The sequence below is a fragment of the Pongo abelii genome, chromosome 1 (assembly GCF_028885655.2).
Source record: "Pongo abelii isolate AG06213 chromosome 1, NHGRI_mPonAbe1-v2.0_pri, whole genome shotgun sequence".
Lineage (NCBI taxonomy): Eukaryota > Metazoa > Chordata > Mammalia > Primates > Hominidae > Pongo > Pongo abelii.
In genome coordinates, this window is record NC_071985.2 from 224,177,195 (window position 1) to 224,199,125 (window position 21,931).

A 21,931-nucleotide genomic window follows, 5' to 3' on the forward strand; every position below is an offset into this window, starting at 1 on the left:
GAAAATGAGTTATCTAAAGATTCAGTAATAGCCGAACATGGTGGTTCACACCTGTAATCCCAGCACTTTGGGAGGCCAAGGCAGGAGGATCACTTGAACCCAGGAATCCAAGACCAGCCTGGGCAACATAGCGAGGCCTCATCTACAAATAATAAAAGAATTAGCTAGGCATGGTGGCATCACCTGTGGTCACACATACTTAAAAGGCTGAGGTGGGAGGATCGCTTGAGCCCAAAAGGTCGAGGCTGCAAGTGAGCCGTGATCACGCCACTGTGCTCCTGCACTCTAGCCTGGGTGACATAGCCAAGACCTTGTCTCAAAAAAAAAAAAAGTTTTCAAAATCAGTCATGCAGCGGGTAGGGAGAGCATTAAGAAAAATAGCTAATGCATGCTGGATTCAGTTACTAAGTGATGGGTTGATAGGTGCAGCAAACCACTATGGCACACGCTTACCTATGTAACAGACCTGCACGTCCAGCACATGTACCCCAGAACTTGATTGTGCCATTGCACTCCAGCCTGGGTGACGAGCAAAATTCCATCTCAAAAAAATTAAATAAAAAATAAATAAATAGGCCAGATGCAGTGGCTCACACCTGTAATCCAACACTTTGGGAGGCCGAGGCGGGCGGATCACGAGGTCAGGAGATCAAGACCATCCTGGCTAACACAGTGAAACCTCGTCTCTACTAAAAATACAAAAAAATTAGCCGGGCATGGTGGTACATACCTGTAGTCCCAGCTACTCAGGAGGCTGAGGCAGGAGAATGGCGTAAACCTGGGAGGTGGAGCTTGCAGTGAGCCAAGATCGTGCCACTGCAGTCCAGCCTGGGCAACAGAGAGAGACTTCGATTCAAAATAAATAAATAAAAGCCATGCACGGTTGTAAACACCTGTGGTCCCAGTTACTCGGGAGGCTGAGGTGGGAGGGTCGCTGATGAAATTAGGAGATGGGGCCTTTGGGATGTGATGAGGTCCTGAGGGCGGAACCCCTGATGACCTGCGAATTAATGCCCTTATAAAAGAAAGCCCACGGGGCTCCTTTGCTCCTTCCTCCAAGTGAGGACACAGTGAGAAAACAGGTATCTATGAACCAAGAAGCTGGCTCTCAAGACACCGAATCTCTTAGCACCTTGATCTTGGAACTTCTCAGCCTCCAGAACAGTGAATAACAAATTGCTGCTGTGTACGAGCCACCCACTTTATGGCATTTTGTTATAATAGTCCAAATGAACTACGACATCTACCCAGGCATATATCCACCCACACACAAAAAGTCAATGACAACCAAGACCAGCTACAGAATGTTCAGGGCCCCATGACAAATGAAAATGCAGGCTACCTTGTTCAAATGTATTAAGAATTTCAAGACAGCAACAGCAGAGCATTAAACCAAGCGCGGGGCACCTCTGCCTGCAGTCACATGCCTGCGAAGCTGGCCCTGGTGACAAGTATAGACACAGGTCTAACAAAAGACCATGCTCACAGACATGATTCCTGAGGAATGCCTGGCACGATGGGTGCTCAATATGATCTACCCGGACATCTTAGAAGTTCATTTCCCAAAAATGTCCATTAAAGCAGTGTGCTAACTCATCTAGTCAGAAAATCTAACTAATTAAATCACCACTGGCCGGGCGCAGTGGCTCATGCCTACAATCTCAGCATTTTGGGAAGCCAAGGCCGGAGGATCATTTGAGCCCAGGAGTTCAAGACCAGCCTGGGCAACATAGTGAGACCCTGTCTCTGCAAAAAAAAAATTTAAAAATCAGCCAGGTATGGTGGCATGCACCTATAGTCCCACCTACTCGGGAGGCTGAGGTGGGAGGATTGCTTGAACCCAAGAGGCAGAGGTTGCAGTGAGCCAAGATGGCACCACTACACTCCAGCCTGGGTGACAGAGGAAGACCCCGTCTCAAAAAAAAAAAAAAAAAAAAGACACTATTAGACATCTAGAATTTATACCAAGCACTGACAGGGAACAAAGAAGCAATATGCATTGAATGTGTCATGTTTAATTAGAAAGGTAAAGTCACTTCTCAATCTAGGACCCAAAAGATACCTCTTTTCCCAATCTTGATACTGCTGCCAAAGAACTGGACAAGATGCCAAAGATTTAGCAGCTGGTGAGTAGTTAATACAATGATATCCAATTCAGAGATTTCCCCCCCTGCTGGGAGGGGTACAATTCTTTCAGAAGACAAAAATAAGTCATCTGATGGGAGTAAAGTGTGTCACCTCAGGCTGTATTCTTTAGTCCTGATATGCAGAACATTTCTCCTGGGACTCCTCAGGTCCCCTTTCTGCATACTCTTCTCTCCCTTTCAAAGCTCTACACTCCACCTTCACCCTCTTAGTACATTCAGGCCACCAATCACTCCAAGTTTTAGAAAAAGTGGTAGAAGTGTGGCTCAGTACAAAAGATGGCCCCTGCATGAGAAGAGATTTTTGGAAGTCATGGGTCGGGGGAGAGGATTCCAACCCAACCTTTCACATAAGCCATGGTCTATTTGCTACCTTAACTAGTAAGATACCCCTATTTATGCTGTTGGCATTATTATATGCAAAAGATTTCTTAGATGTTATATGGACACCAACTAAAACTCCAATTATACCCAATTCAATCTTACTTTGAGAACTAACTTGTCCCAAGAATCCACTCGGCCAGGTCACTACACCATGCACACTTCATATCACTCCAATTAATCTGAAGAACGGTGCTATGAGATGGTATTCCATACCCCCATTTTATAAGTGAGGAAACTGAGGCTCAGAAAGATTAAGTACTTTCCCCAGAATCATCCAATTTGTTGGTCCAAATAAAATCCAGGTAAGAGCCAGGAACAGTGGCATGCCTGTAGTCCCAGCTATTCAGGAGGCTGAGGCGGGAAGATCATTTGAGCCCAGGAGTTTGAGGCTGCAGTGAGCTATGATAATGCCACTGCACTCCAGCCTGGGCCATAGAGCAAGTCCTGTCTCAAAACAAAAAGCAAACAACCAAAAAAGCCTGCAGGTATGTCTGACTCTGAATTAGAACTCTGATAATGAGGCTTTTTTCATCAAGTGCCTACCTTAACCTAATTAACACAACTTAATGCAGCAAACAAATAAACTATTGCAATACAAGAATTGGGAGGCAGGCCGGTTGTGGTGGCTCACACCTATAATCTCAACACTTTGGGAGGCCGAGGAGGGAAGATGGCTTGAGGCCAGGAGTTCGAAACCAGCCTGGACAACATAGTGAAACTCCATCTCTATTAAAAAAAAAAAAAAAAAGAATAAGAGTCCTGAAAAGACATGTTGTATCACTGCATTCATTCATGCATTTAACAAGTATTTGTTCTGAGCCACTCTGTGCCAAGCCCTGTGGTAGGACTTGGATAAAAAAAGCAGTAAACAAGAATAGCCAGGAGTTTATATCCCAGTAGGAGTTACACCAAGTGAATAAATAATTCAATGCAGTGTGGTTAATATTAGGAGAGAAGTGATTTTAATGAAACCCCTTTCCCATTCCTCCAACTTCTCCCTATCACCTACTCCTTCAGCTGCTGCAGACCCTTAGTGGTTTTGGAGAGCTTGGGGTCACACATTTGGCTACGCCTGATATATCTCAAAACCTTTCAGATCAGGCCAGGCACAGTGGCTTACGCCTATAATTCCAACACTTTGGGAGGCCAAGGCAGGCGGATCACCTGAGGTCAGGAGTTCAAGACCAGCCTGACCAACATGGCAAAACCTCGTCTCTACTAAACATACGAAAATTAGCCAAGTGTGGTGGTGCATGCCTGTAATCCCAGCTACTCGGGAGGCTGAGGCAGGAGAATTGCTTGAACCTCAGAAGTGGAGGTTGCAGTGAGCCAAGAGCGCCACTGCACTCCAGCCTGGGTGACAGAGCAAGACTGTCTCAAAAAAAAAACAGCCTTTCAGATCAGCAAGCAGCTACCAATATCCCATATTTGCCAACTTCAGTTTTTCTCCAATGTTCTCATATTTCTATCACCAATTTCAAAAGAATGAATGTAACAGAATTTGCCCAGAGTAAGAAGTAAATGAAACTTCTCTTCACCACAGACTTGTTTTTCTAACTTTTTTTTTTTTTTTTTTTGAGACAGGGTCTTTTGCTCTCTCGCCCAGACTAGAGTGCAGTGACATGATCACGGCTCACTGCACCCTGGACCTGCCGGGCTCAAGCTATTCTCCCACTTCAGCCTCCCGAGTAGCTAGGACCACAGGTGCATGCCACCACACCCAGCCATTTTGGACATATGGGGTCTCCCTATGTTGCCCAAGTTGGTCTCAAACTCCTGGACTCAAGTGATCTGCCCACCTTGGCCTCCCAAATTGCTGGGGTTACAGGCATAAGCCACTATGCCCAGCCAACTTTGTTTTTTAATTTAAAAAAAGTTTTGTTTTTTTTTTTTTTGAGAAAAGGTCTTATGATATTGCCCAGGCTGCCCTCAAACTCCTGGGCTCAAGTGATCCTCCTGCCTTGGCCTCCCAAGTAGCAGGGATTGCAGGCATGCATCATTGCATCTGGCTACAGTGTTCTAAATGTCAAAATCCTAATCATCTTTAAAGACTAATTCAAATCTTCCCAGTCCCCTCCCTACATTCCCCATCAGAATTAACTGCCCCATCAACTGTATCCCCTTTACTGAAATGTCTATTTAGCACGTGAAGTCTAGCTGGCTGTGTTCCTGTGTCCCCAGCTGGAGCCTGAGGTCACTGAAGGTAAAGACCAGGTCTTCGTCATATTCGAGCAGCATCTCCACATAGTCAACCCTCAGTACCTGGCACAAAGCCCAAAAATATTTGTTGAAATTAAGCAAACAAATTAAATAACATTCAAGTCTCCTACCCTTAAATAGTTGCCACTCAACTATTTTTTTAAGCTCTAAAAACTATAATATGATCCAATGTTCCCCATATTATGTCTCAAAATTTATTATTTGGAACTCTTCAGGCCCAAAACCTCATGCTAGCAATGACATACAAATATATCTCTACGCCTTTACTTCCTCCCTTGGGGAAAGAGAGAGAAACAGAGTGTTGAATGAATAAAGAAAGTAGTGATTATAGCAGAGAATGGGAAAAGTTAAAACAGAAAAAGATATGCTCACCACGTTTTCTTGTCACCTCTAAAACCCATGGCTTCCGCCAACTACAGATGGCGTCCCAGTGCACCCCTGGAGCCTACGCCTCACTCCTGAGCTCCCTCCCCTCTCCTCCCATACTCTCTTTAACTTGCTCCAGTCAGCAATGAAATCAGTCTTGTCAAGGTAACCAAGGGCCTCCATGTCGCCAAATCCCATAGTCACATCTTGGTCCTCCCCTAATTTTATCAACATTAGACACAGTTGAGCATTCCCCCACATCATGAAATACTTTCTTCCCCTGGACACCAGATTCCACGCTCTCTAGACTGTCCTCCAACCTCAGTGGCTGTTCCTTATCAGTCTCCTGTTCTGAGTCCTCCTGATCTCCAAACCTTTAATTGCTGGAATGGATGGAGGCTCAGTCCTCTTCTCTTCCATATTTATGCTCACTCTCTAGGTAAAATCTGTCCATTCTCATGATTTTAAATACAATGACAACTTCCAGATTAGTATCCCTAACCCCAACCTCCCCCCAAGAACTGCAAACTCATACACAACCTACTTCACATCTCCACATGGATAAAGAACAGGCAGCATATTCATAATATGTTCAAACCAGATAACAACGTCTCCCTCCCAATCTTCTCTTTCGATTTTCCCCATCTCAGTAAATGACAACTCCATTTTCTGAGCTGCTTAAGCCAAAATTCCTGGTATCCCTGTGGTAGAAAAGCTAGTTGCTTCCCAAAACGCATTCAGGCCGGATGCGGTGGCTCATGCCTATAATCCCAGGGCCTTGGGAAGCCAAGGAAGGAGGACTGTTTGAAGTCAGGAGTTCAAGACTAGCCTGGGCAACATAGTGAGACCCTCGTCTCTAATGAAAATTTGAAAATTAGCTGGGCACAGTGGCACACACCTCCCAGTTACCCAGGAGACTAAGGCAGGAGGATCCCTTGAGCCCAGGAGTTAGAGGCTGCACTGTACTCTAGCCTGGGTGACAAAAAATACCTTGTCTCTAAAAAAGTAAAATACATAAAATAAAATGCATTCAGCCATGTTTGCATTTGAGTGTGGCCAGGAGACTAAGCTCTAGCCAAAGAGATGTAAGTAATGATATATGGGCCAAGCGCGGTGGCTCAAGCCTGTAATCCTAGCACTCTGGGAGGCCGAGGCGGGTGGATCATGAGGTCAGGAGATTGAGACCATCCTGGCTAACACAGAGAAACCCCATCTCTACTAAAAATAGAAAAAATTAGCCAGGCGTGGTGGTGGGCACCTGTAGTCCCAGCTACTGGGGAGGCTGAGGCAGGAGAATGGCGTGAACCCGGGAGGCGGAGCTTGCAGTGAGCCGAGATCGCGCCACTGCACTCCAGCCTGGGCAACAGAGCAAGACTCCATCTCAAAAAAAAAAAAAAAAAGACATATGAAGCTTTCTGGCCATGCTCTTACGGGATAGAACACGCCCTCTCCTCCCACTTGAGTCCCTTCCTAAGGACTGGGATGCAGATTTCCTCAAAGAAGCTGGAGCAGCCCTCCTGGCCTATAAGCTAGAGGATGACAGTGCACAAAACAGCATGAGTCTGGCCCCCTAGCAGGCATGGAGTTACTAAGCCAGCTCTCAAGCACCTACCCAGATTTTCACTCGAAAAAGAAAAAAATCAACTTCTATCTTGTTCAAGCCATTATTATTTCCGACCTCTGCCACAGCAGTCAAATCAATATCCTAACTAATACACAGAATTTGGAAGCTGGAAGTAATCAACCTTAACAATACAAATATGCAGCATTGGCTTAGGGGTCAGCATGGGCATAGATACTGTAGGATGGAAGAATGGCAACCCTCGTAGGTCACAATAAAACATTTGGCAAAACCCATGATATCTCAGAAAACAGCCTGCATGCCAACATGGCCTGTAATTCTAGGGGAACTGGTCGAACAATACAAAATTTGGTGCTTACTGGCTAAGAAGTCCCGCAAACATGAAGCAGACTCAAGCCAAAGCTTGCCAATTCGCATGCAAAGATGAAAGGGAATACAGTCTGCCTGAGGAATGTCCGCGGTCTACAATCAAAGTTTTCAGAGTCTGGTAATTTGGGGCTAAGTAGGGTTGAAAAAGCCTACTCCTTCAATATCCACAAGAAGCACGCTGGAGAAACTGTTTAGCCCTACAAAGAGGATAGCCTCCAATGTCCACTTCAGACCTGACCCCAGAGGAAAAGAAACAGAAAAACTCTCCAGAAAATAAAGTCAGAGGCTACAGAGGGCCAGGCACAAGGGAGCTCCTCCAAGAGACCAGAATCAAGGTTGCCAGAAAGGCGAGGTCAGAACCTCACAGTACTGCCAGGGGAGGAAGCGCTCACAGCTCAGCCTGGCAGGAGTTGACAATGGCTATGGACCAGCGCAGGGTATTACTCCCCATTCTTCCCTTTTCCAAACAGGAGTTTCTACTTCCATTATTCTAACCTCTCCACCGCTGTATGGGGGACAGCAGAGCCCCTGATAACTTTGTTTTAAACTGAAGATTCCTGGAATGTACATCACCCAGGGATTCTGGACTCTGAAGTTGATCCGGGGTTGTCTCCCTCGGGAGAAGGGTTTGGAAAGAAAGGTATAGACTGTTCTCCCTTTCTGATGTGAGAGAACGTATAGCTGAACACATCGCTGCCCAAGAAAAACTATATTTCTCAGCCTTCCCAGCAAGTAGCTGTGGCCATGTGACTTGGGTTCCAGCCAGTGAGAGGTAAACAGGAGTGATCTGTGCGACTTTCAAGCTGTGCCATGAAGAGGCACATGACCTCCCCTCCCCTCTCTGGCCAGAATGCAGACATACAAGGGCCAAAAGATGGAAGCCATATGGCAGGAAAGTAGGTACAAGACAGAAGGTACCTGGGCTCCTAATGAGCACAGAGCTGCCATACCAGCCCCGGCCTCCTACCCAGACTTCTATTTAGAGAGAAATAAACATCTATCTGGCTTAAGCAGCTGCCACTTCATGTCTCTCTGTTACAACAATCAACTCCATGATAACCTAACTCATCCCTGCACCTTCGACTCCACTCTTTCATACTCCACATGCAACCCACTACCCAATCCTATTGGTTCTACCCACAAAATGTATCTGACCATCTAGTGTTTGACCCTTTCTCCCCCTCTCAACCACTAACCCCAGTTGGTGGCCCCACATCATCTCTCACTGGGACTCCTTCGATGGCCACCTTTCTCTCCGCTTTTGCTCTTTCCTCCTTATCTATTCTCTTCACAGCAGCCAGAATGCCCAGGAGGGCAGAGATTTCTGTCTGTTTTATCCACGGGTGCATCCTCATGGTCTAGAACAATGCTGGACATAGACCATACTTCATCAAATATGTCAGACTGTAAACTGTACCATTATTTTTCACCAAGAAAAACAAAATATGGCACATTAAACCACAACAAAATGCCTGAACAACAGACAAGGACAGAGTTGTCATCAGTTACACCAGGCTCTCATAGCTTTGAAATTTTTTTCTGAGGAATGTGGAGTGTCTCTGACCTAAGGCTGCATTGCCTGAGTGTGAAATGCAATCCTCCTAACTGTATGTTCGGTTACAAAATGTGACATGGCTTCACACACTTATGGATTTCGGCCTCTCTGAAGCTCCCTAATGCGGGGATCCCCAACCCCTGGGCCACAGACCAGTACCAAGCAAGCACGCAAGTGAGGGAGTGAAGCTCCATCTGTATTTGCAGCCACTCCCCATCATTCGCATTACTACCTGAGCTCCGCCTCCTGTAAGATCAGCATTGGCATTAGATTCCAATGGCAGCATGAACCCTACATTGAGTTCTGCACGTCAGGGATCTACGTTGCGCCCTCCTTATGAGAATCTAATGCCTGATGATCTGTCACTTTCTCCTATCACCCCTAGATGGACGGTCTACTTACAGGAAAACAAGGTCAGGGCTCCCACTGATTCTACATTATGGTGGGTTGTAAAATTATTTCATTCTGTATTACAATATAATAATAATAGAAATAAAGGGCACAGGCTGGGCGCGGTGGCTTATGCCTGTAATCCCAGCACTTTGGGAGGCTGAGGTGGGTGGACTGCTCGAACTCAGGAGTTCAAGAACAGCCTGGCCAACATAGTAAAACTCTGTCTCTATCAAAAATACAAAAAATTAGCCGGGCATGATGGCGTGCGCCTGTGGTCCCAAGTACTCAGGAGGCTGAGGTGGAAGGATCGCTTGAGCCCAAGCGGCAGAGTTACAGTGAGCTGAGACCATGCCACTGTACTCTAGCCTGGGTGACAAAGCGAGACGGGCGGGCGGCGGAGGGAGGGAAGGAGAGAGGGAAGGAGGGAGGGAGGGAGGGAGGGAGGGAGGGAGGGAGGGAGGGAGGGAGGGAGGGAGGGAAGGAAGGAAGGAAGGAAGGAAGGAAGGAAGGAAGGAAGGAAGGAAGGAAGGAAGGAAGGAAGGAAGGAAGGAAGGAAGGAAGGAGCACAACAAATGTAATGTGCTTGAATCATCTCAAAACCATCCCTTACCCTCCCCACACCACCACCCATGGAAAAACTGTCTTCTACGAAATCAGTCCCTGATGCCAAAAGGTTGGGGACCGCTGCCCTAATTCACTTGGTGGTGTTTGGCAATTAAATATGGAATTGGGCCACGCACGGTGGCTCCCACCTGTAATCCTAGCACTTTGGGAGGCCGAGGCAAGCCGATCATTTGAGGTAAGGAGTTCAAGATGAGCCTGGCCAACAAGAATAAAACCCCGTCTCTGCTAAAAATACAAAAATTAGCCGGGCATGGTGGCAGGCACCTATACACCTATAATCCCAGCTACTCGGGAGGCTGAGACACGAGAATCGCTTGAACCTGGGAGGTGGAGGTTGCAGTGAGCTGAGATCCTGCCACTGCACTCCAACCTGAGTAACACAGCAAGACTCTGTCTCAAAAAAAAAAAAGAAACATGGAATTGTGGTCACTCCCCAACAACAAACATTTTCTTTAGAAACAGCAAATAGACACCCCACCTCCTGTTTCCATTCCTCTCTGCATACGAAGTAACACTTGCTTTCATTGCTGAATCTAAGTGTAATTTTTTGGAAGACATTTAAAATGGCAACCAAATTTAACACTGTAGCACTCAACTGAAGGGGTTGATTACATGAACAGGTATATCCAGGTTCACACCTAAACAGGAAACGACAACTATGTCACAACTGCCACCTGGCCAACAGTGATTACACCATCTATTTATAAGAAGCATCTCGGCCCAGCACATTGGATCACGCCTGTAATCCCAGCACTTTGGGAGGCTGAGGCAGGTGGATCACGAGGTCAGGAGATCGAGACCATCCTGGCGAACACAGTGAAACCCCGTCTCTACTAAAAATACAAAAAAACTTAGCCAGGCTTGGTGGTGGGCGCCTGTGCCTGTAGTCCCAGCTACTTGGGAGGCTGAGGCAGGAAAATGGTGTGAATCCGGGTGGCGGAGCTTGCAGTGAGCTGAGATTGCGCCACTGCACTCCAGCCTGGGTGACAAGAGTGAGACTCCATCTCAAAAAAAAAAAAAAGAAAAAAGAAAAAGCAGCATCTCAATTTCAAAGATATTAAAATGTGATGAAAACAAAGGGGAGGAGAGTACATCTCAGAAATGACTGAAAAACAGTTATGAGAACTCAGTAAGTTTTTACTGAAAGTTGGCTGGGTGCGGTGGCTCACACCTGTAATCCCAGCACTTTGGGAGGCTGAGGCCGGTGGATCACCTGAGGTCAGGAGTTCAAGACCAGCCTGGTCAACACGGTAAAACTCCAACTGTGCTAAGAATACAAAATTAGCCGGGCATGGTGGTGCATGCCTGTAATCCTAGCTACTTGGGAGGCTGAGACAGGAGAATTGCTTGAACCCGGGAGGCGGAGGTTGCAGTGAGCTGACATTGAGCCACTGCAGTCCAGCCGTAGTGACAGAGTAAAACTCTGTCTCACAAAATTTAAAAAAAAAAAGAATGAATGACTTTACCTCCTGCCACTGTGCCCCTTGCACAGCAGGCTGTAACCATGCTTGGCCTCCTTGCTATTCCTGGAACAGCTCAAGAATGAGTTTACCTCAAGGCCTTCTGAACCTGCTGTTCCCTTTACCTGGGAACATTCTTCCCCGAGCAAGCTCCCAGCCATCCCAGAAATTCTTTTCAAGACCAACTCCTCAAAGTGCATACATTTACACATATCTGATTGTTCTCTGTACCTTTAGGCCACAGAAATACTCTGTAACAATACTCCATCCCTAAGTATTTATCTTCACAGCACTTCTCATCAAATGACACCTTATGTGAACGTGTTTGTTTGTTTGTTTCTTTGCTTTTGAGACACTCTGTCGCCCAGGCTAGAGTGCAGTGGTGTGATCGCAGCTCACTGTAACCCCTGCCTCCTGGGTTCAAGCTATTCTCCTGCCTCAGCCTCCTGAGTTGCTAGGATTACAGGCGTGCACCACCACGCCCAGCTAATTTTTGTATTTTTAGTAGAGACAGGGTTTCACCATGCTGGTCAGGCTGGTCCCGAACTCCTGACCTCGTGATCCACCCGCCTCAGCATCCCAAAGTGCTGGGATTACAGGTGTGAGCCACCGTGCACAGCCATGTTTGTTTTTTATCCCTCTCCTCCCACTAGGACGAAGCTCCATACAGCCACGTTTGTCTGTTATCAGGGATGCAGCTAGTAAACTGTAAGCGCTGTTGAATGAACCATTTACAGGAAGACATTTCCACTAGATACTACAAGTGCCGTGTGAGAAAATGCACTTTGCACAGAGAAGTCTTTCTGCCTTCTTTCCCTACAAGAGCTTGGGTCTACTTGATGAGCTCCACTCTCAGCAATAACAAATGGGGAATGAAAGTCCACTGGAGGGCTGGGCCTGGCGGTGGGCGCCTGTAATCCCAGATACTTGAGGGGCTGACCCAGGAGAATCGCTTGAATCCAGGGGTCAGAGGTTGTAGTGAGCCGAGATAGCACCACTGCACTCCAGCATCATGCCTGTAATCCCACAACTTTGGGAGGCTGAGGTGGGTGGATTTGAGGTCAGGAGTTTGAGACCAGCCTGGCCAACACGGTGAAACCCCTCTACTAAAAATACAAAAATTAGCTGGGCAGTAGTGGCATGTGCCTGTAACCCTAGCTACTCGGGAGGCTGAGGCAGGAGAATCACTTGAACTCGGGAGGCGGAGGTTGCAGTGAGCAGAGATCGTGCCACTGCACTCCAGCATGGGGACAGAGTGAGACTCTGTCTTAAAAAACAACAACAACAAAAAAGAAAGTCCACTGGGGCTTCCACTTCCTATCTCAGAAGGGACAGTAAGAATGCTATAAATGTGGTCGGGCACAGTGGCTCACGCTTGTAATCCCAGCACTTTAGAAGGCTGAGGCGGGGGGATCACCTGAGGTCAGAAGTTCGAGACCAGCCTGGCCAACATAGAGAAACCCCATCTCTACTAAAAATACAAAAATTAGCTGGGCATGCTGGCGGGAGCCTGTAATCCCAGCTACTTGAGAGGCTTAGGCAGGAGAATTGCTTGAACCCAGGAGGCGGAGGTTGCAGTGAGCCGAGATCATGCCATTGCACTCAAGCCTGAGTGACGAGAGTGAAACTCCATCTCAAAAAAAAAAAAAAAGAAAAGAATGCCAAAAAGGTTACAGTTGGCTGAGGTTACTTTTGTTTTAGAGGTAGTAAAGGGATAGAAAACTCAGAAGTCAGAACCTGGATTAGAATCCAGGTTCTACCACTTACTAATTGTGTGCCTTTCAATAAATTAATTTCTATTAGCCTCCATTTTCTTATCTGTAAAACAGGGGATAAGGATGCCAACCTTGTGAAGCAAGTTTATATCCTTATTATCATTCTCTGTCTCTTGTCTACAATGAACAAAAGGAGAGGAAAGGGCCTGGCAGGCTACATCCCACTGTCCTCCCAGGCTTGAGAAAGAGCCCTGGTTATACACTGAATGATAGCAACTATCTACTGAGGAAAAAAGGGATCTCAGGTCCTCAGGCCTGTTACAAGGAAAGAAATGGTCAAAGAGGTGGGGATGTTAGTCCAGGCGCAGTGGCTCACGCCGGTAATCCCAGGACTTTGGGAGGCTGAGGCGGGCAGATCACCTAAGGTCCAGAGTTTGAGACCGGCCAAGCCAACATGGAGAAATCCCGTCTCTACTAAAAATACAAAAAAATTAGCCGGGCATGGTGGTACATGCTTGTAATCCCAGCTACTCGGGAGGCTGAGGCAGGAGAATCGCTTGAACCTGGGAGGCAGAGGTTGCAGCGAGCTGAGATCGCGCCATTGCACTCGAGCCTGGGAAACAAGAGCGAAACCCCATCTCAAAAAAAAAAAAAAAAAAAAAAGTGGGGATGTTAGAGCACCAAGGCCAGAGTGGGGGTCTACATGTGGACTCATCTTTTTGGTGGTCCAAAACTAAACTTGTAATCCCAGCACTCTGGGAGGCTGAGGTGGGCAGATCACTTGAGCCCAGGAGTTTGAGACCAGCCTGGGCAACATGGCAAGACCCTGTCTCTACAAAATATACAAAAATTAGCCGGAGGCCTGGCGCGGTAGCTCACACCTGTAATCCCAGCACTTTGGGAGGCCATGGCAGGCGGATCACCGAGGTCTGGAGTTCAAGACCAGCCTGGCCAATACGGTGAAACACCGTCTCTACTAAAAATACAAAAATTAGCTGGGCATGGCTGGCAGCTACTTGGAAGGCTGAGACAGGAGAATCACTTGAACCCAGGGGGCAGAGGTTGCAGTGAGCTGAGGTCGCGCCACTGCACTCCAGCCTGGGCGACAGAGGGAGATCTTGTCTCAAAAGAAGAGGAAAAAAAAAAGAAACATGTGCTTTCTCCAAAATCTGCTGCTTCTCTGGAATTCCTTATTCAACCCCTATCTATCCTTCTCCATAGCTAGAAACCAAGGTGTCACTTCTCCATCTCTCCTCCCCTCCCCTCCTTCACAGCTAACTGATCATCAAAACTGGGTTAACCACAGTCCTTGGTATTTTTGGTGTCTGTCTGCTCCCCTCCATTCCCACAGGCAATGCCTTAGTTCCCTTGGACTCCACAGCCTCGCTCCTATACAGCAACAACAGCCTCCTAATATGTCTTGCAGTCTGCAGCCACCTTCTCCCAAACTACCCTTTACTCCCTTGGCACCCATCTTTCTAATCTCTTAAAATCCCTAAAAGGCATTTTACAGAGAAAGTTCAAACTCAGCCGTGTGCAGTGCCTCACGCCTGTAATCCCAGCACTTTGGCAGGCAGAGGCAGGTGTATCACTTGAGGTCAGGAGTTTGAAACCAGCCTAGTCAACATGGTAAAACACCATCTTTACTAAAAATACAAAAAAAAAATTAGCAGGGCATGGTGGCATGCACCTGTAATCCCAGCGACTTGGGAGGCTGAGGCAGGAGAATCACTTGAATCCGGGAAACAGAGGCTGCAGTGAGCTGAGATCATGCCACTTCACTCCAGCCTGGGCAACACAGCGAGATTCTGTCCCAAAAAACAACAACAAAAGGAAAGTTCAAACTCCTAAACGTTTCTGACAGCCCTCCAAGATCAGGTACCTGCCACACACCCGAGGTAAAACCCACCTCTCCAGTCACACTACTTGCTGCTGTTTCTTGAGCTCCCCAATTTCAAGCCAGTTCCCAGGGCAACTGTTCCTCAGCGTTGAGTATCACTTTTTCTTGAAAGTCTTCACTAAGACCCTGCCCCTCCAAGGGTCCCTTCTCATGTTTCTTAAGTGAGCTGTGCATACCTCCACCACCGCACCTGGCACTATTCTGTAACTGTTGGATTCTTATCTGTCTTCTCTACTCAAATTTAATTATAATTTCTTTTTGTTTGTTTTTCTGTGTGTGTTTTTTGTTTTTTTGTTTTTGTTTGTTTTTTTTTTTTGATGGAGTCTTGCTCTGCCTCCCAGGCTGGAGTGCAGTGGCGCAATCTCAGCTCACTGCAACCTCTGTCTCCTGAGTTTAAGCAATTCTCCTACTTTAGCCTCCCGAGTAGCTGGGATTACAGGTACGCACCATCACACCCAGCAAATTTTTGTATTTTTAGTAGAGATGGGGTTTCACCATGTTAGCCAGGATGGTCTCGATCTCCTGACCTCGTGATCCGCCTGCCTCAGCCTCCCAAAGTGCTGGGATTACAGGCGTGAGCCACCGCGCCCGGCCCCAACTCCCAAATTTTTAACATGACAGGCATTTAAAAAAAAATTGGGAGTGGGAGGACCAGTACCAAAAGCCCTGATCACATCATGAATGCATTCATGCAAAACAGCACTTCTACAGAAAAACTATGTATATCAAAACAGAGTGGGTCAGTGTTACGTAGGATATTGATACAGAAGCTGTGGTGAATTTATGTCAGTTGTTGAGCAGTAGAAAAAAAAGGACTTTCAAGTCAAGAGCACTGGGTTTGAATTCCAACCCCATCACTTCTAAGCCAGGTCGCTATAGACAAGTTACTTAACCTAAATCCCAGTTTCCTGACTTGTAAAATTAGGAAAACAGTACCTGCTTGACTATAATGTTTTCTCTAATGAGAAAGAGCTATCAAGTGCCTGGCACAGAACAGGCTCCTAAGTCTGTTGTTTAATGTCAATTTCCTTCCACTTACAGAACACTGCTAAAAAGTCCATATTCTGCATTTGGGAAGGAATACTTAAAATACTTTCTAAAATCTTTTTTTTTTTGAGACAGAGTTTCGCTCTTGTTGCCCAGGCTGGAGTGCAATGGCATGATCTCGGCCCACTGCAACCTCCGCCTCCCGGGTTCAAGCAATTCTCCTGCCTCACCCTCCCGAGTAGCCGGGATCACAGGCATGTGCCACCACGCCCAGCTAATTTTGTATTTTTAGTAGAGACGGGGTTTCTCCATGTTCGACAGGCTGGTCTCGAACTCCCAAACTCAGGTGATCCACCCGAAAGCGCCTCGGCCTCCCAAAGCGCTGGGATTACAGGTGTGGGCCACTGCGCCCGGCCAACACTTTCTAAAATCTTGACCACACCCTGAATCCCAGCCAACCATCTTGCAGATGAACTAGGTCATAAAGAAGAGTTAGGAGAGAAAAATCACTTATGCAATCTCATTACCGCTGTTGAAAAACAGTTTAAAACACCTACTTGACGGGGCATGGTAGCTCACGCCTGTAATCTCAGCACTTTGGGGAGGCCAAGGTGGGTGGATCACTTGAGCCCAGGAGTTTGAGACCAGCCTGGGCAACATGGTGAAACCCTGTCTCTAGAAAAAAATACAAAAATTAGCCAGGTATGGTGGCATGAGCCTGTAGTCCCAGCTTGGGAGGCTGAGGTGGGAGGATCACTTGAGCCCAGGAGGCAGAGGTTGCAGTGAGCCAAGATTGTGCCACTGCATTCCAGACTGGGCGATAGAGCCAGACCCTGTCTCAAAAATAAACATACCACCTACTCACAGCACCACCTTGAGATACCAAAAACAACACGAGTAGGTTATAGAATTAATATAATGTAAATAATGATGCCTTGGAATGTAGATTCCTGAAGAGAATGAACTTAGTCATGGTTCTGCAATGAATCTATAGGCAGTGAACTATAGGGCAATGAACTCACTGTTAATACACTATATAAATAACAAACAACAATGAAGTTAAAATACTCTACTTAAAAGCACAAGACTACCAGGCACGGTGGCTCATGCCTGTAATCCCAGCACTTTGGGAGGCCGAGGCGGGCGGATCACCTGAGGTCGGGAGTTCGAGACCAGCCTGACCAACATGGAGAAACCCTGTCTCTACTAAAAATACAAAATTAGCCGGGCATGGTGGCGCATGCCTGTAATTCCAGCTACTTGGGAGGCTGAGGCAGGAAAATCGCTGGAACCCGGGAGGCAGAGGTTGTAATGAGCCAAGATCGCACCATTGCACTCCAGCCTGGGCAACAAGAGCAAAACTCTGTCTCACAAAAAAATTTAAAAAGCACAAGAATTCTAGGTGATTTATGAGAGGGACCAAAAAGTGCACATAATGTAAAAGTTCCTAAAGCTACCAGTCTGGTTATACCAGCCTTTTTCACGGACTGTATAATCATACACTTTCATTTTGTTAAAATATGAAACTCTGCCTTACCTAATTTCCTAAATTAGATTAAAAGATCACCGTCTTGCCTGTTTTAACCCTGAAATATAAGCTTGAAGTTTCAATAATATAAGTGTTTTATTTTGTAATCAAATCAATGTCACCTACCATATCTGACACAAGTTTCCAACTACAGAGTAACAATACAAAGGCAAAAGCTTTGGAAATGTCTCATGAGAATTGCTTACCTAACCTCAAAAATTTTTAATTGAATTTAAAAAAAAAAACTTCAAAGATATTTTTCCCAAAAAAACTATTTGTCTGGCTCCCACTTTGGGAGGCTGAAGTGGGAGGATCACTTGAGGTCAGGAGTTTGAGACCATCCTGGGAAACATGGCAAGACCCTCGTCTCTACAAAAAAAAATAAAAATTTTAAAAATTAAAAACAAACAAATATTATTTGTTCTAGGTTCTGCTGAGAGTAAAATTAACAGGTATTGAACCAGCCCTTTGTGTTCTGGACAACTAATTTGTTGAAGATAATTTTACATTGATCCTGTATTAGTGAATTTAATTTTTCTCATTTATTTTAATATTCTGTTGACCTTGAAAAAAGTTTCTTCTATTTCTTCCACAAAGGTTACACGTGTTCCTCATATGGTCACAAAAAATGTTACACCTTCCTCAAGGACTGAGGAAGGTGAAGAGACACATTTTAGATTATACAATATCTTCACTGGTCTGTAATGCCTCACTGGTTTGAAAAGAATTTTTTGGTGAAAACTCAAGTATGCAAAAGCCTCTAAACCAAGGACTATTAACAGATCATCATCAAAAAAAAAAAAAAGTAATTTATAGGAGTAAAGGACTACTAAAAAACTATCCCAGCCGAGCGCAGAGGCTCACACCTGTAATCCCAGCACTTTGGGAGGCCGAGACGGGCGGATCACGAGGTCAGGAGATCGAGATCATCCTGGCTAACACGGTGAAACCCCGTCTCTACTAAAAACACAAAAAATTCGCCGGGCGTGGTGGTGGGCACCTGTAGTTCCAGCTACTCAGGAGGCTGAGGCAGGAGAACGGCGTGAACCCAGGAGGCGGAGCTTGCAGTGAGCCGAGATCGCGCCACTGCACTCCAGCCTTGGCGATAGAGCGAGACTCTGTCTCAAAAAAAGAAAACACTATCTCTGGCCGGTCACGGTGGCTCACGCCTGTAATCCCAGCACTTTGGGAGGCTGAGGCAGGCAGATCACAAGGTCAGGAGATCGAGACCATCCTGGCTAACACAGTGAAACTCCATCTCTACTAAAAATACAAAAAAATACAAAAAACTAGCCGGGAGTGGTGGTGGGCGCTTGTAGTCCCAGCTACTCCGGAGTCTGAGGCAGAATGGCGTCAACCCGGGAGGCAGAGCTTGCAGTGAGCTGAGATAGCGCCACTGCACTCCAGCCTGGGCGACAGAGAGAGACTCCGCCTCAAAAAAAACAAAAAAACAGTATCTCTGCCTTAAGAGAAATTACTCACTAGAATTAACATTAATGAAAAACGGGAGAGGTAGAGAAACTTTTAAAAACCACATAAAACAGGCCAGGCACGGTGGCTCACGCCTGTAATCCCAGCACTTTGGGAGGCCAAGGCAGGTGAATCACGAGGTCAAGAGATGGAGACCATCCTGGCCAACATGGTGAAACCCCATCTCTACTAAAAATACAAAAAATAGCCGGGTGTTGTAGCGGGCGCCTGTAGTCCTAGCTACTCAGGAGGCTGAGGCAGGAAAATGGTGTGAACCCGGGAGGCGGAGCTTGCAGTGAGCCGAGAGCGCGCCACTGCACTCCAGCCTGGGCGACAGAGCAAGACTCCGTCTCAAAAAAAAAAAAAAAAAAAAAAAAACAACCCACATAAAACAAAGCGATTCTAAGATCTCTTGATATTTCCTACCGAATGAAAGAAACTCTGTAATATTCTCTTCACTTAAGATCACATTTCTGATGTATTTGAAAAAACAAAGTAACGCCAAATGGGCAATCCTGATTTTCCAAACCAAGTATCCAAGTATCACAATCAACAAAATCATTTGCTTCCTTTCCTACCTGTCCCTTAACACACCACTGCATGTCCTATCCCTGGAGAATTTCAGTCCCTAAGTAAACACACTAAGTACTCTGTACTAAAACTGGAGCATGGAAGTCTCGTAGTACAATCAACCTGATGGATGACTGCTTTCCTAATGCTGTAGGGAAGTTTACATGATGAACCAGTGGAAGAAATGTGGAGGTAGGCTAAAGAGGGTATGGCCAGTAGGGGTCCTGAAAGGGACCCCTACTTTCCTTTGCAAAAAGGAAGAGAAAAGGCAGTAGAATCATAGGAAATTCCTTGTACCCTAATTGCCACTGCTTTTTTTTTTTTTTACAACAACCTAATTTATTAAACAATCTTTAAAACATCAAGAAGTAGATCTGTATAATTCCTTTAAGAAATGAGAACAGGAGAGAGTTTAGAAAGTCATTTGCTTCCACTTGCTTCCTGTTCAGTCTCTGCTACAGCAAAACACAAGTTTGAAAGATTCAAGAAGTAGGAAAAGATAGAATGTAACAGAAGAATACCAGAAGTCATTAGTGGTCTATTAAGTCACTAGAATATAACTGGAATTCTCTAAACTGTGGAGAATATACATATTTTGTTAAATATCAAAGAATCTGTCTGTAAACCACCCCTCAAGCAAAAATATATGTTTAATCAGCTTATACAGTGAAATAACCACACATATCTGGAATTTCAAATGCTTTCTTTAAAAATATTCACCCACCATACATTCTCACTCCATCCAAAATTGTTCTCTAAATTCCTTAAGACACAGACACACACACACTTTAACTTGATGTAAATCTAGCTCTTCTTGTTTGCATACCCTGAAGAAAAGAATAAACACCTCAAGATGCTCTCTCCTCTTGTTCATACCCTAAAAGAACACTCGGAAAGAAGCAAATGGAGTTCAGAATGAAGAAAGAAGGCAACAGAATAAAGGAGAATAAAACCAGAGACCCTATCGGGGAGTCACGTTATTCTTGGAAAATATCATCTCCGTTCCTTCTCCAAGCCCAAAGGCCAGACAGCACTGGCGCAATACCATCCCTGTCCAAAGCGCTAACGAGTTGCCAACTAATCCCTCAAGGTGTCCCCCAACCTCCTCACCTCATCAGCGCTCAGCTCCTCCATCGCTTTCCTCTTAATGGTGAAAGGCGTTAAGGAGAGATCCTTCTGTTCTCGAGACCACGGCGGGAGGAAGGAGAGTGGAAGGTGTCTATCAGGCTGTCTGGTCCCCCGAATGGGGGAGGTTTCAGAATTGCATAGTCAGAGGTTAAAAAATAAGAACACGAGAGGCACTGAACTGCCTTGGCTTCGGTCACTCCAATCGCCCCAGAGACTACTACAGCCGCTTGTTCCCTGAGCAGCCTCCTTTGGCCGCCACTGCTGCTGCTACAGGGTTATCTTAAGGCGCCACTTATTACCCTCTGCTTCCCAGGTTACCCAGCTAGGCAGCGCGGTCTCCAGTTCGTCTCTTGCCCCGAGCCTGCTGTGTCTTCGTGATAGTGGCGCGGTAGCTGCGTTCCTACAGCAGATCCTGCTCTCCTGCCTACCCTTTGCCTCTGGCGGGAACTGGTCGACTGCAGAGTGGATACCCCGAGGTAAGGCGACCCCACAGCCGTCCTGGCAGAGCCCAGCACTGTAAGGGAAGCCCCTCCCCTCCCAAAGCAGGCCGGCCACGCCCCGCCTCCACGCCGGAGCCCGGGTAGGGGGGAGGGGGAGGATGGGATGCGCGTAGCTCTCGCTGGAAGAGTAAATCCTCCTACCCCTCCACCCCTACTCTTTCCCCCTCGCCCCACCAAGTATTATTCATCAAAACAACAGGGCGGCCATCTTTGAAAGGGATCACGTGACCCCCGTCAGGGAGGCGGGGCTTCTGGCGCCGGGACGTGGCAGCCAATAGGCCGCGGGCGCCGCGCCGCCGAGTTCCTCTCGCCTGCGTCCTCTCCCCGCCTCCGTCCCACCCCGTCCCGCGCAGCCGCGCCGGACGTGGGGAGGGGCAAAAGGAGGCGGGCGGCAGGGCGGGGCGTTGCCACGGCGACCGCGCTGGGGCTGGGGGCGCGGCGGGCCTGAGCCGGGTAGGCTGGCAGGGGAGGGACGGCTCCCAGACGCGCACCGGGGAAGATCCGCCAGAAGGTGGCGCTGGCCCACGGCCCGGGGGCCCGCAGCGCCTCCGTTGTTCCAGTCGCCTGCTTTTCTGTGACTTGGGATCCTAGAAACACCTCATCGCTCCCACTGGACTGTGCGCGCCCGCCGCCTACGCGAGGGAAAAGAAAACGGAAAACGTCTCCTTGACCCCGGGAGTGTGATCTACCGTATTGAGCGCTCATTTTCTGAAACATCTGCTACACACTCTTCCACCTCCTCCAGGAAAGCCCAGTTGGAAGAAAACTCGAACACAAGAACTCCCATTCATTTTATTTTATCTTGGCCTTTTAGAGAGATACTTCCTGGGTTTTTTTTTTAAGTGTGTTCAAAAAGTATTGGTAAAATTTGAAAGTATAAATGGATGAGAGACCCAAATCACTGAATTGTACACAGCAAATGCAAGGAAGACGTTTGGAGTCAGTGGGGGAAAACCATCCTCAAGGTGCACAAGATACAAATATTTGGCCGGGCGCGGTGGCTCACGCCTGTAACCCCAGCACTTTGGGAGGCCGA

At 46.9% G+C, this 21,931-nt stretch overlaps 1 protein-coding gene across 4 annotated transcripts in view; it reads right to left on the minus strand.

The window, feature by feature from the left end:
• The window catches only part of UBE4B (ubiquitination factor E4B), a 148,326-nt gene extending 127,122 nt beyond the window's left edge, over positions 1–21,204 (minus strand). The window contains exon 1 of one of the 4 annotated variants that reach the window (XM_024253272.3): positions 20,378–21,204. In XM_024253272.3, coding sequence (XP_024109040.1) covers positions 20,378–20,401 — 24 coding nt within the window. In that variant the 5' untranslated portion in view covers positions 20,402–21,204. The remainder of the gene's footprint in view (positions 1–20,377) is intronic. The other 3 variants (XM_054556655.2, XM_054556663.2, XM_063715149.1) reach the window with 3 other exon arrangements.
• Between the last annotated feature and the right edge of the window lie 727 nt (positions 21,205–21,931).